This window comes from Taeniopygia guttata, chromosome 2 (assembly GCF_048771995.1).
Source record: "Taeniopygia guttata chromosome 2, bTaeGut7.mat, whole genome shotgun sequence".
NCBI lineage: Eukaryota > Metazoa > Chordata > Aves > Passeriformes > Estrildidae > Taeniopygia > Taeniopygia guttata.
Genome location: NC_133026.1, coordinates 103,367,082 through 103,385,118, shown reverse-complemented (window position 1 = coordinate 103,385,118; position 18,037 = coordinate 103,367,082). Strand labels below are relative to the sequence as shown.

Here is an 18,037-nt window from a genome sequence, read left to right as displayed (position 1 = left end):
ACAGAATCAGAATGACATTCCCATTTTCCAGGATACCTATTAAGTGAATTGGCAGTGCTCTCATACAGTGGTTCAAAAGAAACACCTGAAGAAAACTGGATGGTGAAGGTGAACAGTCTACAAGAGGGCAGTGAGTGTGAAACTATGTCTGTGAGACTATAGGATCTATGGATAGATTATTGTTTATGGACAACATTGTGAATCAAAGCAATTAATTAGTCACTAATAATTACTGAGAACATATTTACTTAATTAATTACCACTGAAAGGGGCAATGGAAAATAGCTTACCAATGGCTGCTTTCACCTCTATAGGCTCTGATTCCTGTGAAAATTCACTGAGTCCTGCTGCATTAACAGCTCTGACTCTGAAAATGTACTTCTCACCAGTGCTGAGCCCATGGCAAACAAATCTAAAACAAACCAGTCAAGAAATACTTAGGAAGTATTATAGAGAAAATGAAAGTTTTAAGGGGGAAAAGAAAGCATTTCTTCCATGATATTTATACTGGTTTCTAAGAAACCATGACCCCAGCTGCTTATATGAAGGTCAGAGAATGCAGAATCTGGGCATCTCATTCACACAGGAAAGTCAAAACTCATCTCTTTTTAAGACACACTATTTCAACACTCTTTCCTTCTTAAGAGTCACACAAGTTTCTGTGTTACCAGAGGGTCTACCTTACTTCTGCCTGTGTATAAAATACACACTTCCTAATAGAAAAATGTGAGAATCTGCACAGGTAAGGTCTATATTTGCTTCTTGTGGGATATTTTCATGACACAAGTAAAAGACACATGTAGCACAGGTTCCCATAAATCCCTTCCAATCATAAATGAAAAATTGCAGAGTTCGAAAAAATGACTGGGCATTGTACAGGGGATAAATTATTTTTGTACTTCACTTTCTTGCTTCAATACCTGACAATAATCCACATCAGACAAATTCTTTTATTTGAAGATGTTTACTTGACAATCTAATTGCCATATTAAAATACCCTCATAAATTTTCTCTGGTGTCTACCCTGAAAACACAAAATTTCCGAAGACAGGAATCATTTATTTAGGAATAGATTGTGGTATGGAAATTTAATTTTTTTGTTTAAACCCCATTTATTTTTCAATAGGTATCTTAAGTGTATTTATTCGATGTTACTTTGATTTTTTTCTGCTTCATAATGTAGTAATAATTGCACTACCAATGCTGATGTCACACAATTGCATATGAAGCAACTACAATGTGGAAAACAAATTTTGGTGCAAGAAAATAAAACCTGAATCAAAATTTTTAAAGTGGAATTTTCCCTACCCATTCTATCAGACTTTTCCAAATCATTTGCTTTCACCAGGATGTGTGCAGAATTTCAAAATATCAAAATATACTGCATAAGGCAAACTATGAATTGCAGCTAATGCTTTAAGATTGACTCAACCAGAAAACCCAAGAGTTAACAGACAGCCTATGCCTGACTACATCATACACTGACTAAAAATCGAGTGATAGAAACCTATGCAGTGCACTTGTATTACAATATATAGTAACTCAGAACAATATTTTTATTTCTATGATGATTTAAGGTCACATATCATATTTTAAAACAAGCAGAGAGCATGAAACATCACCCACTTTCAATATAACTGCAACATGTCTCATAAAAATAGATATGAAAGGATGTAATAATGGCACACATAAATATAAATGCAATATAAATGCACTAAAGAATACATAAAGGAAATAGTTGTGTCTGTGTTCAGCCAAGTGAGATTTTAGGTACTTCTGATATATTAAGCATTTACAATGCCCTTCTAAACAGCAAAGCTGGTCCAGGAGTATTTAGCAGAGTCTTACTTATTGTAATAAGGGTTGTCATGGATAGCATGTACAAATTAGCAGAATCAAGCAGGGATTACTTCTGTATTGACATCAATCCACTTGAGGAAAAGGTTCTGCACTTACTCTTTCAGACTATGAAAATTGCGTACTTATTCAAACAAAACCAAATCTGATTTATCTTAGGAAGTTTTAAATTTTGATTATTTTTTTCTGAGTGGAGACCAATCTTTATATCAGTAAGAAATGTGGGTTTGTACCAAATATTTAAGAATGTTAATTAATTTCTTGATGATTACAAGTGAAAGAGCAGTCAGAAAGTAATATTTTTAGTGGGATATAGTCCACATGTCCTTCTGACAGTCCAGCTACACAGTCCAGAAATGTTTAGAGCAGTCTTCCAAAACAAAGCACTTTGCTTCCAAACATTATGCAGCTTAGTTTTCCACATTTGTAACTTCAGTCATTCCTCAATGTCCTGCTTTTCATCAAGCTGATAAGCTGTACAATAGCTAGACGTAGTAATCTGCTTCTCTTTTCTTCAGTAGTTATGTCCCTATTTCTTTCCCCTTGACTAATTGTTTCTAATATAAGGTTGGTTATAATTTCTCTTTGGACAAAACTCACTGTTTGAAATACATTTTTACAACTTAGGAGCCTCATATTCAAGAGGAATTCCGGCCTGCTGGCTACCACAGTAGTAGCCTGCTGGCTACTACTAATGGCTGGAAAGCAAATATATCCAGTAAATCAGACATTGGTGACCATAATTTCCAAGTTTTAATATTAATTACCTTGTGCCTTTCACTGGATTGTTGTTACATGGTTCCCAACGACCAGATCCTTCCACACTTGACTCAATGTAGTACCCAACCAGCTCCTTGGCATCTGGGGGCTCTGTCCAAGTGACAACAACTGAAGTATCTGTATTCCTAGTTGGCATAATACGGCCAGGAGCTTTGGGAATATCTGTGGGAGAGAAGCAGAAACAAATGAGTAGCCTGCCGGTTAAAACTTACAAATAAAATAAACATGAAATTCTATTCTTGATTACACTAGCATGACTAGTACATGTTAGTACAAAAAACTGCTCTGATTTAAATTAAGTAATGTATCAGGACAGGATAGGAGATGTTTTACTCTTCTTAAAAAATGTATTCCATGGGCATCCAAATGCTCTGAGAAGTCAATATGAAGTGAACAGAGATCATTTGGGAATTGGATTGAAATCTGCATTGCTGTTTGGAAAAAAATTGGTGATTTAGGTGTAGCTACTGATGACTTTCTGTATTGAACATCTTGGCTTCTCTTCCAGTGAAAATAGTCTCTGCTTTTGTGCAAGTATTAAATTTTTCATTTGTGTTTAATTTGGCAAACAAGGAAGGTTAGACTCTGCTGATGTCTGGGCTTATTTTCAATAAAGACTCTAAGTAAAACAAAACATTTTTGTACTTCCTTGAGTTTTCATTTTCTTTTGCTATTTGCAGTCTTTGCAGTTCTTGGCATCGTTATTTGCAGCTTAATTTCCTTGCTTTGCATCTGTCATTTGACTACATTAAAGGTTGAGCAACCCAAACAAAAATTATTTTTACTAAAGGGAATAAATCACTGACTGCTTTTCATACACTTGAATTATTTTCTGGGCAGCTACCTGTCTGCAGACAAAACAATTACATCACAAACTGGAAAGTTACCCTGGACGTAATTTAATACACACAACCACACACTTACCGAGTTTGTCGTCCACTACAGTGGCTTCAGTTGCTTCTGAGGGTTCACCAATTCCAGCTGAATTGCAGCAGCGGACTCGGAAACAGTAGGATTTGCCTTCAGACAAATCAAAAACTGCAAAGCGAGGGGACTTCACAGGGATCTCAGTGTTCACCCTTTGCCAGTCCTCTGTGCCAGCAACACACTGCAGTGAAACCCAGAAACCATGTTTAGAACAGAAGTATCTGGAGGCTGAGCATCTCACACAGCAAGGCTTTCTCCCTGGACCACTGAATTCATGTCTGCTGTGGAGAATAGGGAGACACATCCTTCTTTGGGGCTTTCCACAGAATGAGCATATTTCAAAGCTTATGAATCTGCCAGATGTTCACTTACTCCAGAAAACATACATAAAAGTTTACTGGTTTTAATATACCAGAGCTAAACCTTCTCCACTGCAAGGAAGTGATGTTATTAGCTGCACCCAGTCTGGACCACTTTCAAAATGAGTTTTGCAGATATTCAGCATTATTCTAAGCGCAAAACCCTAACATTACCACTTTGCTTCTAGATGTTCTTGTGGCCCTCTTGGTGTTTTTGGGGTGGATTTCAGAATTAATAATGATTTGACCCTCATTTCCCAGAAAAAAAAAATTGCAATTAATTTGTGAATTGTTTTTACTTCCTTGCCTAGAAATTCTACATACCATGATCACTTATACCACTAATACTAGTGATTGATTTTTTGCTTTGATTTACATTAAGTATAATTTCAAGTAAATGGTTCTGGTTTCTGAGGGATTCAAATTCTTATCTGACCATGTGACATTAGTGCTGAATACTCAGCATGCAATTGATTGTTAAAAAACTTTCTTATGTGGAAATTCAAAATTCATATGTTCACCCTCTCTAAGGCTGTTGCTAAGCGAAACTCATTTATTTAGACAAGATTTTTTATGAGAGGTGGAAAACACATAATGGGAAGATATTTATGTCTCCCTTGATGACACCTCTAGACTGATAGGAAAAAACATTGATAAAAAAGTTTATGAGCCAAGAGATGCTAGTAGAAAGGGTGATGGTGTGAAAAATTTTCTAAGCTAGCAGCCATACAAAAACACCTCAGAAAAGCAGATGAAATTAAAACTGATTCTGAAAAAATAATTAAAAATTAAAACTGAAATTAAAACTGATTCTGTTCAAGGAGATCAGAACAGAAATTTTGTGGTCTTTGTTGAGTTGGTGGAGCAAATGGAAAGCTAATGCAAAGGATGAACATGAAAAGGCAGCTGGAATAGAAAGTGCTGATGACAAGAAACTTGCAAAATGCTTCCATCCAAAATGTTAACAATCTGTTCTGCCAGACAAGCTTCATGTATACAAATTTTATATGTATAATTATATATATAATATCATATATGTCTATAATATATATTAATGAGATACATATACATAAAAATAAACATGCATTTTATATATATATATATATATATATATATATATATATTTATATATATACACATAATCACTTGACTTTGCTCTGTGCTTTCACATTATAGAAGGAGTTTTGTTCTCTCTACTCCAGGTAGGTCAATGACACAATTCAAGAACAATATTAGTGGGTGTGACACATTCTTCATTTACTTTCCTATTTCCCATCTTTCTTTTATTCCTTTATCTTAATTTACAGTTTGACAGTTATTTTGATAGACTTCTAATCCTTGCCCTAATTTGCAAGTCACAGACAGAAATGAGAGTTAGCCAGAGGTCCAGAAGACATGAACAAAACAAATGTAAACTGTTGCCACAGCAAGATTCTGATTTTGTCCAATTTTACCTTTTCCACAAAGTACATGATACCCTCATGGCCCCGCTGTCCAGGAGGTTTCCAGCTAAGCACAACATAGTTCTTGGTGGCCTCAATAACTTGGAGGTCTGTGGGTGGACCAGGAACAACACCCTCTGAAGGACAGGGAAGAATAGAAAAGGGAACTTGCATTTAATTCTTCCATTTTTGTATCAGAATTAGCATAATAATTAAAAAATAGGAGTATCAATATACCTCAGCACTTCATTTTTTTTAATGTAGAGTTAAAAGTCTTCTAAATATTTGGTTTAAATTTCCTTCTTTTAATTCTAACCATGATTTCATTACGTCCTGAATAATGAAACTTCACCTCAAAAAACAAGTTATTGAATTATTCAAGGTCAAGTGACTCTCAGAACAACAAATTTGGGGTGTGTGCCAAAGTCCACTTCACTCAGAGCTTTCCTAATTACTCAACCAGCTTCACATTAGACATTTGTAGGCAAAAGGGCTGTGTTTACCTGCAGGTTCTTCCTCAGTCACAATAATCTGTCCAGTCCAAGGAGCAGAAGGGTGACCTGAAAAAAATGTCAGAGATAAAACAATGAGAACAATCAGAAAACTGACTCTTTCGTGGTTCAGAGCTAACAACTGCAAGATCCCCATGAGCTCAATTTTTGGTTAATGCTGTGGCTGTTGCCCATGTAGCAAGCTAGTTACCCAGGCTATTGAGAGCAGCTCAGCATTTAACAGCTAGAAAACTTAATCCACTGAAACATCTATTCCTTCTTAAAATGTCACTGAAGTCTCCTAGGTGACAAGGTATTTGGTTCACTCAGCTCGTCATTTTCAGAGAACTAATTTCAGCTTTATTTCCATCCTCTATCCCTTTGGTTTAACAGTTCACTTATTATAGGAGCAGCTAAATTCCTGCAGGCTGCATCTTGTCTCATTTTAACCACTTTCTCTCATATTACCAGCTTGTAAATCATGGGTCACAGTCACAAAAAGCAACAGCTCAGCCTGACTCAGCATGTCCACTTGATAAACTTGGGTGTCTCTCTGAGTAACCAATATGTTATCACACTATTGCAGTTATGCAGCTTTCAGGTCAGCACACTTTCAGAGATAATTTTTGCAAACACTGATCTCCGCCTCCACGTTGTTCACCTTACATTGGCTGATCTGATTTGGAGATGAAAGAAGAGAGGAAGCAGGCAGGGAGAAAAATGATGAGGGATGAGAACAAGAGATATAACAGGAATAGAGCACCAAACTGAGACTTCACCTCCTGTGACAGCTTCCATGCTGCCCATTGAGAAGAAGAGCCCTCTGCCCTCCCCAGGCAGGGTTTCACATGTCTGAATGAGTGCAATGTTTCTTGGCAGTGCCAAATCTCCTTCCTCTAGCCGTTTGTTTTATCTTGAATAGAAACCTAGATAATCTGGCTGCAGCACTGTACACAGTAGCTCATACAAGCTGGGATCGTGGGAGCACTGTAGCTTTGTATCCCTTCACCATTTTAAATTGCAAAACTTCAGAAACATGTAGAAATAGATTTTTTAATAGAAGTAGAAATTTATTTTAGGCATGTGATTATGCCATATGCATAGAGCGGTGGTTTTGGAAGCAAAATGTCAGAGACATTGTGAGGCCACAGGAGAAATATCCTTGACTTGTAAAATGCTAACCTTAAAGCAGAGAGCCTGGGATCTGTTGGGCTCTCCTGGTGTCGTTCTGGTGTTATTGCAAGACTTGGATTGTCACACGAGAACAGAATCGGCAACCCTTGTATGTGGCTCAGAGAGAGACTATTCACAGGATCTGTTTAGCTATTTTGTTGGCTGAACAAAAGCAAATCTCTCTAGGCAATTAAACTCTCCTGTGCCTTTTCTGCCCCTTCCTGCAAGTTTGAAGCATAGCACTGCAGTCAGCCAAAGCCATTTCAGCAGACAGAACACAGTGCAAAGAGCACCGAGATGATTTCTTCTTAGCAAAGCTGTCTCCAAAGAATATTTTTGTTTTGCATTGCTCCCTCTGGTGGGATTTGGAAGGCTTATGAGTTGATAGTCCTATTTTTTTTTTAAATGAGTTGAGACCTCTTAAACCTCTCATGCAACCTGTAAAAAGCATATCTTACTTCTAAGCCTGGCTCTGTCTGCAGGATCCAGAGCAGCCACAGGCTCTGACACTCGGGATGGCAGGCTGACACCAGCTTTGTTCACAGCTCGGACTCGGAAAATATAGGAACGGCCTTCAATCAGACCAGTGACAGGAAAACGAGCAAACTTCACAGGATTCTCATTGCACTGGGTCCAGTGGGAGGTGCCAACCTCACACCTGAAAAACACAAACAGCAAGAGCAGTGCTGGGAAGGGAAAAACATGAACTCAGGGCACCCCCACGCCTTTGCAGCTTCGCCATCTGTTCATGCTCATTGGCTGGCCCATACCAGTTTCCTCAGCAGAATTATGTACTGGTGACATCAAAGCAGCTGCACCAAGGCGTCAGGCTGAAGTACCAGCTGGGCATGCACTAAATCCCTCACAGCTGCACCCTTCTTTCCTGAACTGAAAAAGGGATAAGAGCAGACTCACTCCACCGTTTAAACCCTCCAAAGCATGCTTAGGGAGTGTCAGCTTTAGCTTACTTGAAGGGACAGGAAATATGCATCCCCTGCAGTTGCCAGAAGGACACTACTCCATTGTTCCTGCACGATGCTGCACTGTACATCCCACAAGGTGCTGGGCTTCATGGGGTGCAGAAACCACCACTGTGAGTTCTGGGACCAGCCCAGCACTGAGATAGCTGTGAATGGGGTTAAAGTGGGGCACTCCATCAGGCCCTGCTTCAGAGACCAGATCCCTGGGGCTGCCAAGGGAGCCTGTGGTGCGCTGGCTGCAGTCCCTACAATGACAGCACCCAGCGTGGTGCTGCTGGTCCCACAACTGTGAAAGCCTCCCACATATCAGGAGGTTGGTTTATGGCAGAAGAAAGATAGGACAAGTAACCACTTCAACTCAGGGAGGCAGGAGAAGCCTGTGGTGACGGCTCCCTGTATCCAGCAACATGGTCAACACAAGCGTGACCTTTCAGCTTGGAAGAGATATCTGGTGAGATAGCTACCAAAGAAAAGGTAACAGTTCCTACACAGATTTCTTGGTGCATAAAAGAATCTCTCCTGAGAATTGTTACCATCCCACTCAGGGTGGTTTTGTAGCTCTCGTCTACTTGGAGTGAGGGGTGCCCAAGCTTTGCTTCTACCATTAGCACAGATCAGTCCTGCTGGCTCAAGTCATCCCCTCAACTCCACAAGGCAGTTAGGGGCTACCCTGGCTGAATATTTGGGTCCTTAAATACCTTTAGTGGGATCCAACACTGGACAGCAGTAACACAGCTTTGAATTTGGGAGCAAATGCAGAATAAACAAGGTGAACACAACAGAAAAAGCAAAATACCATTTCACTTGCAGTTACTTTCAGTGCAAGGAGCCACAGCTGTGTGATGCAGAAGAGCTACCCAACACTACAAAATCCTGAGGCTTCTCAAGCCTCAGAGGAAGCAGCAAGGGTTGAGCTGTGCAGATCTGTCATAATCCTTTCTACGCATCCCTCAATAGCCTAGTTTTAAAATGAGATATTGTTCAGAGTCTAGTCCTGACTTTTGTTTAGGATTTTTCAATGAATGTTAAAAAGCCACAGCTTAGATTTAGCAGAGCATAGTTACAGCAGTGACTGGCACTCAAAAGTTATCAAAACAGTAAAGTTGTATTTGAGTATTAGATTTATTTCACAAAGCAATACCCTCTTTTTACAGAGATATACTTTATGCATATTCAAAGGCATAATATAATGGCATAATATATATATATAAATCTTTGAGTGTTCTAACATGCATTTGAATAAGTCCAGAGGAACGTCATTAAGTTATTATTACTGAAATTCAAAAAAAATATTACCAGCACTGAAAATCACTGCAAGTCTCAAAATACTGACCTAATTTCTTAAATCACAGGCTTCTAGGATCCTGCCACTGCGTGTAACACATGGAGGGTTCATATTTTTAAAAGTAATTTCCATGAATCTTTTGAATCTATGAGCTGGAATAACAACAGCATTTGGGAAAGAAATCCAAGTCCCTTTGAGATAGTATTTTGCTTTCTTGTGCATAGTAACTATTAGGAGAGGGGCAAGAAAGCCCTGGTACTGCAGGAGCCACAGCTGTGTGATGCAGAAGAGCTACCCAACACTACAAAATCCTGAGGCTTCTCAAGTCTCAGAAGAAGCAGCAAGGGTTGAGCTGTGCAGATCTGTCAGAATCCTTTCTATGCAATTAAATGAAGCAAGATGTGATTATTTCCATGAAAGTTAGATCAAGGCAAGCCAAAACAAAACAAAATCAGTTTTCTTCTGTCCAGCATCAAGAATGAAAATAATAAACTACTTATTTTAGCTCATGTTTTTAAATGTATCTTTAGTTTTTTTGAGTTGGAATGAGCAGCAATACTCAATACTGAATTCTCCAGTCCAGCACACTCACTGACCTGTCAATGAAATATCCAAGGATGGGGTTTCCTCCATCAACAGCAGGTTGCTTCCAGGAGACAATGACATAATCTTTGTTTGCATCTAAGCACTGCACATCTAGTGGTGCACCAGGGGCTCCAGGGATTTCAGCATCAGCATCTATGAGAATGGAGAAATATGTTTGCAAATGTGAACCACAGTTCTTTCACAAGAACTGGTGACCTCAAAAAAGTTTTTGCTTTTATGTTGCTAATGTTTTTCTCAGTTTTGGCTTTCCTTTGCAACATTTACAAATGCTACTGCAAATGTAATTCACCTAGACATTTTAAATAGAATTAGTACCATGCTTATTCTGGTTAGGGATCTGTGAGAGACACTGTTGAACTAAAAACTTGGGAGCCAGGCAATAGTTGAATTAAAAGTATTCACCCATTGGATATAACAATACTGAATTAAATATCTTATTCCCACTTAGAGTCCTTCACTGTTTGATTTTGGTTGGCTATGAACTGCAAAGGTACCAAAACCTTTTGAAGTTTAATTATATTACACATACATTATCACTATCACTGTGGAATAGAAATGTCATAAGGATAAGCATATTATTCCTTTCAAGTGTTTACCACAAATCTGGGAATGCTGGTGTCAAAAGGCCTTGACTTGTGCATCAGCTTCTGGACAAGTCTTATCTAAAGCTTTAGAGCATAATGCTGGGCATTGGGTAATTTTTACTGTTTACTAAGAGTCTGATTTGTGAGATAGTGCAATCTTCATGTAGAGAAAAATAACCTTTGCAGGAAGAGTCTGTGAAAGACTTTCAAATAAGAGATGTTGTTTCTCTGCAGAATAACATCAATTTGTACAATTGAGAGCTACCTCAAAATAAGACCTAAGAGTCATATACCTGTTGCTAATAAATATTATTCATACATTCCATATAAACCTGAGTTCTCAAAAAGGTTTAATGTTTCAAGCCATTACAGGTTTTTGGTTTACAGTGTACAGTAATCCAGATTTTTCCTATTTTTGACTTTCATGAAAAAATGCTTTATTAGAGAACTTAATATGCTTCATTACGTAAAACAGTAGTCTTCCTAAAAAAAAAAAAAAATAGAAAATCCCAGCAAAACAGCAAAACTTTGTAGAGTTTTCTCTTATAGGCAGAGTAACATCACATGCAGCTTTTGAAGCTGCGCCAAGGTTGCCGAGTGCAGGTTCTAATTACAGATAACTCAATGCATTTTTAAAAATGGTAACATACCGAGAAAACTATCTAGTTAACATCACAGAATACTAAGAACATTAATATAATAAAAAAATGTCTTCAGTGACCTCTTTATGACAGGTTTTAATTGCTTGTATTTACCACTTGACAGAACGTGAGACAACAGTTTCTTTCCAAGCCAGAGTGGGAAACAGCTGGGAGAACCACTGCTGCTGATCAGCCTCTAGGAGGCTAGGATTTCATCCCTGATGGCTTGCTGACAAATGATGACCTGTAGCCATGGTAGAGGAGTCACACATGCTCTGGAAGCCCATCTGAATGTGTAACATTATGAGCCTCCCTTCCATTGATACACTGATTCCTGTGTGTGACACAAAAAGACAACTGCCCCAGCTTAAATACCGGAGCTGCCATTTAAATAAAAGTTGGCTACAGTTTAGGAGGAGCAATGAAGAATACAGTAGCCAACCAAGATTGTGGGGAATATAATTAATATAATTAATATAGATAGAAATTGGTAAACACACCCATTGGCTAGGAAGATACTCTACTGAAAGGGGTGGTGGGTTCAGTCAGGTCACACCTGTGTTGCCAGATGTAATAGGATTGAGGGTGATAATTTATTTATATGGCAGCACAATGTAAAACAAATAAAGAAAGACAAGTCCTATTTCTTGTCACAGAAGCTCATTTCAATAGGCTCTTTCTTCAGGTGATGAAAACGTCTGCTTCAGTTGTATTTTCTGGGCAGGTTGTTGTCTCACACAGTTCTGCTGGACTTGGCAACAAGGAGCCATTCTGGGAATGGCCTCAGAGCCAAGAATTTGCAGAGCTTTTTGAATTAGCATTACACACTTCAGCTGCTTTTAGCAGCTGGGACAGATATAGAATCAGCACACAACGTGATAGCCATGGCTCCTCTTAAAGAAACAATTCTCAATGGATATTCAATGAAGTTTTTGATGGTACAAGCAAACAGCATTCACAAAAATTACATTTTAATTCTACTCTTCACTGCATTACTTCAGAGAATCACACAGTGGTTGAAATTGGCAGACAGCTTTAGGTATTTTCTAGTTTGGCCCCTGGCTCAAAGCAGAGTCAGCCAGAGCTGGTTGCCCAGGGCCATGTCAAATCAGATTTTAGCTGTCTTCAGGGATTGGGACTGCACAGCGTATCTGGGTAACCTGTTCCAGTGTTTTCTTTGCTCCCTTCCATCAGGTACAAATGGATAAACTCCCCTCATGATCTCTCTTTCCCAGGATGAACAGTCACAGATTTCTCAGCTTTTCCTCATATGAAAGATGTTCCAAGCTGTAAATCACCTTCACATCCCTTCAGTGGCCTCACTTCAGTGACCCCATGTCTCTTTTGTATGGGGGATCCCAGAATTGGATCTAGCACTCTGGGTGAGCCCCACCAGTGCTGAGTAGATGGCAAGGATCACCTCCACAGCCTGCTGCCAATGCTTTTCCTAATGCAGCCCAGGTTGCCACTGTCTTTGTGACAAGGGCACGTGTTCACCTTGGTCCACCAGTAGCCTTCCTGAAAAGCACCTCTCCAGATAGACATCATCTTATTCTGCTGTATGAGATTACGCTTCTCCAGCTGCAGATCTTTGCGTTTCCATTCCACTGTAGTTTTTCCTGCAGTGTGCGTTAGAGAGAACCCCTCAAACTGAACAGAAAATCTTGACAAAAATAGTGCAGTTTAGCTTGCAGTGGGATGGTTACAAAAAAGTATTTGTAACTTATTATGTGCATTTTCCCTCCTTATGACTGATGTTCAGCACTCTGAACATAACACCCAAAATTTCCTCCTCAGAATGTCAGTGGAGTTTAGAAGTCTTCGGGCACATGTCACCAAAGCCTGACATACTCATGGATTTTTTCCAGAGATAACAACTGGAATGTAAATTGCTAGAATCTATCAATAGAAAATAATTATTCTACTGTGATGGGGAGTGAGAAGGGGAGTGGGGGGAAGCACCTCAAATACCTGATCTTGCCAAGATGTTATCCTCATCTCTGTAGTGAGTTTTGTGCACAAAACTGTGTCCTACCTCGAACAAAGACATAACCACTGTACTCTTCATAATACTCTCCCATCGCCACTCGGAGTGTGTAAAGACCTTCATCTTCCTTGTTTGCATGAGTCAGTGTCAAAGAAGCTCTTTCCCCGCTCCACTGCATCTGGACCCATTTGGATGGTGTAATAAGAACACCTAGGAATTAGAGAATTTCATTATGAGCACCAGCAGGATCTACTGAGGAATATTCTGAATATGGAGAATATATTGGGATAGACTGGAAATACAAAAGAGACCACTCATATTAGACAACATTCTGTCTTTGAAAACAGTCATAAATAACATCTAATTCTGCTCTTCTGACAACTTTGTCCTTGATTTCAAAGCATTACTTCAGAAAGCAATAGTTTTTTAAATTTTATCAGCTGTTACAGAACACTGTGCAAATACTTAAAAACCATCTTGGCAAATAAATAAATAAACAGTAAAAGCTATATGAGCTCTATAAATGGGCCACATAGATATTGACTCTGATAAAAACTCTTCTAATTCAGATTTTTTTTAAAGAAATAAAAAATCCCTAGAAGATATTTTCACAGTGCTTTGTCAATTTTCTGTGGTTTCACATCAAAATGCTAAATTATGAAACTATTATAGTTAAAAAGAGAAAATATTATCATTGGAAAATGTGAGAAAGTGATGACCAAATGATAATATTGACATAAGCTGAAATAAATAAAAATTTGCATGAAAGAAGTTTATATTTCTTATTTTCAAGCATTCTCACCATTTCTGTACCACTCAATGTCTGGTTTGAAGCGCTTGATATCAGGATTGATGACAACTGTGCAGCCCAGACTCATTGTTTCACCTTCTCTCCCAAAGGCTACATCAAACTTGTCGACAAAGCTGATTTCAAACCTGGAAGCATAGCCATGAGGGGTAACAGCAACTGTATAAGATAAAAAAAAAATCTGGTTTTCTTTTTTTCTGTGACGAGAGTAGGAAGAAAAAGTATTCAGTGACTATGAATAGAGTCCCAGGTAAAGCTCAAGGTATAAATAGGAACAATATCTATATTCAGTTATCATCTTCAGAGGCAATTGCAGGATAATGCAAGTCCTTTCTATTGCAGAGAATTGACTATTTCTTGATTCGTACAACTCTAGTTCTCACAGCTACTTCATTTTAGCAGGGAGAGGCTTCTGAAGAATTTAATTTCAGAATTTTCAAAATTTCTAAGCCAGTGTTTATCATAAGGTTTGTTTTATAACTTAAAAAGACTTCTATTTATGATCAATTATTTGTTTGGGTCAAGTAGATCTTTAGCTTATGTATTTATTTTCTTTCCCCATTTTAACTCCTTGCTCTATTCAGAGCAGTCGTGTGTCCACTTAGCCTTTGTTTTTGTCAGCTAATAAGCCTTTGTGGCAGCTACTATTAATATAATAGGGTAGCCTGTTTCTATTCTTGTTCCTGAATTTATCTTTTCAGATGCTGTGTGTCCCAACTGGTGCAGTTTTCCAGACAGAACATCCTTCATGCCTTTCACTTGTACTGTCCATACATAACAGAGGGGCTTCCATGTTTCTTTTGGAAACAGCTGAGCTGATAAAAACTAAGGTCACACTTTACTTTTACTCAACTAGCCTCTACTGATAACTTTCTCTCTTCCTGTGATCAATGAATATATGCAAATCGTGATATTTCTTTCCCATAAAGAAGTGCTAGATCCCAAATTTTATTAGAAATATATGGAAATCTCATCTGTCAAACATTTCATGGGGTTCCTAGGGCACCTTCACCCACATGGCATATGTGGGCAGATTGTCTTATCATCATGGAAGCATGGATGCCATATTGTTAAAATGTGAGGTTCTCAGGTAAAATAAAGTACAGTTTTTACCTTGAGATATCCTGAAATAGTCTAATTGGGTTCTGGAAACCCAGTTATGAAACCCAGCTTATGAAACCACATAAGCAGCAGATAACAATTAAGTCACCTACTCTGTGCAGGCACATGCTTCCTCATGCCGTGTTTTACATATTGCAAAAGAGGAAGTGGTTCTCTCTTTGACAGATTCTATTTCATAGTGAAGTGCAATATTAACAGGATATTTCCTATATAATCCAACAGACCTTGAAGGCAATGCCATTTCCCTCCGCTAATGAGGCTAACACCATCCCAAATTGTAAAGCTCCACACCCTTGTAGATCAGACCTGCTTCATTTAATAAAAATGTTACTAAATATTCTGCTTAGTCATGTGTCATGGTGTCACAACTATAATTGCAAGTGTCAAAGAAACATATTGTAACTTACATGGAGACAGGGAAAGATTTCTAGCATGCAAAAGACTTGCGTCAATGTCTCCTTTGTACCCTACAAAAAAAAAAGACAAAACCGGTCACTACCACCAAGAGGCAAAGGCTCTGTGAGCCACAAAACCAAAACTGGTAATGTGCATCTTAATAAGAAAAAAACTTTGAAGGAAATGTTTTGCAACCTACTCTTTACCACGAGGGAAGCATAAACCGAAACTTCTCCTTTAACATTCATAGCAGAGGCATGATACTGGGCAGTGTCATCAAATTCACATCTGAAATGATAAAAATTATTAGGCAGAGCAACCAATTGCTCCTTGGCGTAGCCTCTCTGGTGCTTTAGATTAAGAAAACCCTCAGAATCTGGGTAAAATCTATAAAGTAAAAGCTTGGGAGACAGACACACTGGACACTGGACTGATTGTAGCCATTAGGTTTTTCTCAATGTTAAGCCCCAGTGTTTGAAATAAATGTCTCTTTTTAAATATCACTTACAGATTTGAATCTGGGAATACAGCATAAGTAGGAAAAACTATCTGATAATATTCCTTGCTAATTTACTGTCTTCTATGAAGAGATGCCTAACATGAAACTTGTAGCATGGTAGGTTTCATAAAATATTTTCAAAGGGTATCTGCCAGTAAAAAAATTGTCAGATACAGATTGTTGTTGATTAGGGCTTATGTTTTCAATATTTTCAATGCAAAGGGAGTGCAAAGATTTCCTGCTCTTTGATGAGTACTCTTAAAGATCTTTCTTGTATATCACGAGGACATCTCAGTTCTGTTCCTCATTTCAGTAAGAATTGTGAACTTTGCTATATTTGAAAAACAGTTAACTCACATATTTTTACATGTTTAATTGTACTCATCAAGACGGAAAAAGTAATCATAGATGTCCCACTTTTCTGACTCTGTCATAAATAGAATATCTAGATAAATAATCCAGATAAATAACTCAGGTAAATTGCATGTCCTCTACTGAGGTAAACCAGAACTGCTTCAACATTTAGAAGACAGCATTCACCACAGTTGATATCTCTGATATTACCTGACTTGATATCTCTTACATCCCCAAGAGGTATGTTCACATTTTGGAGGTCTTATTCTATAGCAACATTTCAGCTAAAGCTGTTTGTTGAATTATTTAATATTTCCTTACTCGGTAATCTCCAGGGAATGCAGCCCATATCGACTTTGAATGATATACTTGCCAGGGTGAGCCTGTACATCAATGGGCACATTATTCTTGTACCTATGGGAAAGCAAAGAAGCAGTATGTCACAAAGAGAAGTCATTCTATACTTTAAAAGGTCAGGTGCTTGATATTTGAAGTAGAACATCAGCTTCTGCATGTTTCTCCTTGATAAACTGTAGTCTAACTCCCTGGGAAGACATTACATATCTTTGGCAGTGTAACCTTTCTCTCTTTCTCTTTGACCTGTCCCAGGTAGATTTTATTCTCAAATTAAAAGAAGAAAATAGTCTTGAGCGGGATGAAAATCAGTTCATATTACCACAAACTTCATGTTGCTACTTGTAAAACAAAGGAGGAGTCACATGAGCAACATCTCAAAGTTTTGTAAATTGCAAATAAAAATTTTGTAGCCTCCTTACTTACTAGCTATCATAAACATTTTGTTTGGTTTGCATATTTGACCTACTTTTAAAACCTTTATATACACAAAAAATGTCAGGTAGAAAGTTATCTTTTTTGTTTACTTGCAACTTAACAGGGTTAGACTGGAATACACTATGAATGTCTTCTGGCACAGGTGTATCTTCAGGTAGGAAAGGTTTACTGTTCAAAATTCCCAGCTGTTTAGGTTTGAAGGAATAAATGAACCAGTGCTGATCATTGGTGAGCTGGTACTGCTAATTTCAGAATTTATACAAACACCTTGAGACTCTCATAGTGGAAGAACAGTGGCGCATGACAAAAACGTCCTCTTCAATTGTTGCATAAAATACCACTTGTGGTGTAACCCAGTAAATGTTTGCCTGAATCCTGTCATAAGCAGGCACTGGAAATATGGAAAAAACTGCCAATAGAAGTCTAATAAATAAATAAATTGCACTCTGAATTGTATACAGTACATTTGGCATTGATTTGATGTCCATAAGAAAAAATGTTTCCTAAGAGAGTGTTTTACTTTACATAGCTTCTTCCCTGTTCTTCATGAGGTGTATATACATAAAGTGAAATTATAAAGGATGATAGCTAAAAGTATCTTCATCTTTTACTCTGATGTAGCTTAAATAAATCTTTCTTCTCACAACAGATAACCAGACAAAGAAGTTTGCTTCTTCATTTCAGATTTTATATTTTAAACCTTTGGTGATTTTCAGTCAGGATAGGGAAGTGGTCTGGTGTCAGTGGCTTGCCTCACTTTACCAAAAAAATCAGTAATTAACCATTTTATTTTCACTAAGAATATTATCAGTTGAATATATCTCAAGATGAAGCTATATCCACAATAAATCTGAAAAGTGTCTTTCAGCACTATCAGCATTGTACAATAAAGAATATTTCCCTGGCTACAAATATTTGGGCATAGTAATACACTGAGAGTTTTCCAAGTGCTTA

General features: G+C 38.0%; 1 protein-coding gene across 8 annotated transcripts in view; it reads right to left on the bottom strand.

Moving 5' to 3' along the window:
- Positions 1-18,037, bottom strand: part of MYOM1 (myomesin 1) — a 109,715-nt gene that overhangs the window by 34,535 nt on the left and 57,143 nt on the right. For all 8 annotated transcript variants that reach the window (XM_072924545.1, XM_072924547.1, XM_072924550.1 and 5 more), the window contains 12 exons: positions 16,613-16,705; positions 15,638-15,726; positions 15,450-15,509; positions 13,915-14,079; positions 13,161-13,322; positions 9,891-10,032; positions 7,488-7,687; positions 5,869-5,925; positions 5,378-5,502; positions 3,562-3,745; positions 2,625-2,799; positions 291-412 (listed from right to left, as the gene is read on the bottom strand). In XM_072924545.1, coding sequence (XP_072780646.1) covers positions 291-412; positions 2,625-2,799; positions 3,562-3,745; positions 5,378-5,502; positions 5,869-5,925; positions 7,488-7,687; positions 9,891-10,032; positions 13,161-13,322; positions 13,915-14,079; positions 15,450-15,509; positions 15,638-15,726; positions 16,613-16,705 — 1,574 coding nt within the window. The remainder of the gene's footprint in view (positions 1-290; positions 413-2,624; positions 2,800-3,561; positions 3,746-5,377; positions 5,503-5,868; positions 5,926-7,487; positions 7,688-9,890; positions 10,033-13,160; positions 13,323-13,914; positions 14,080-15,449; positions 15,510-15,637; positions 15,727-16,612; positions 16,706-18,037) is intronic.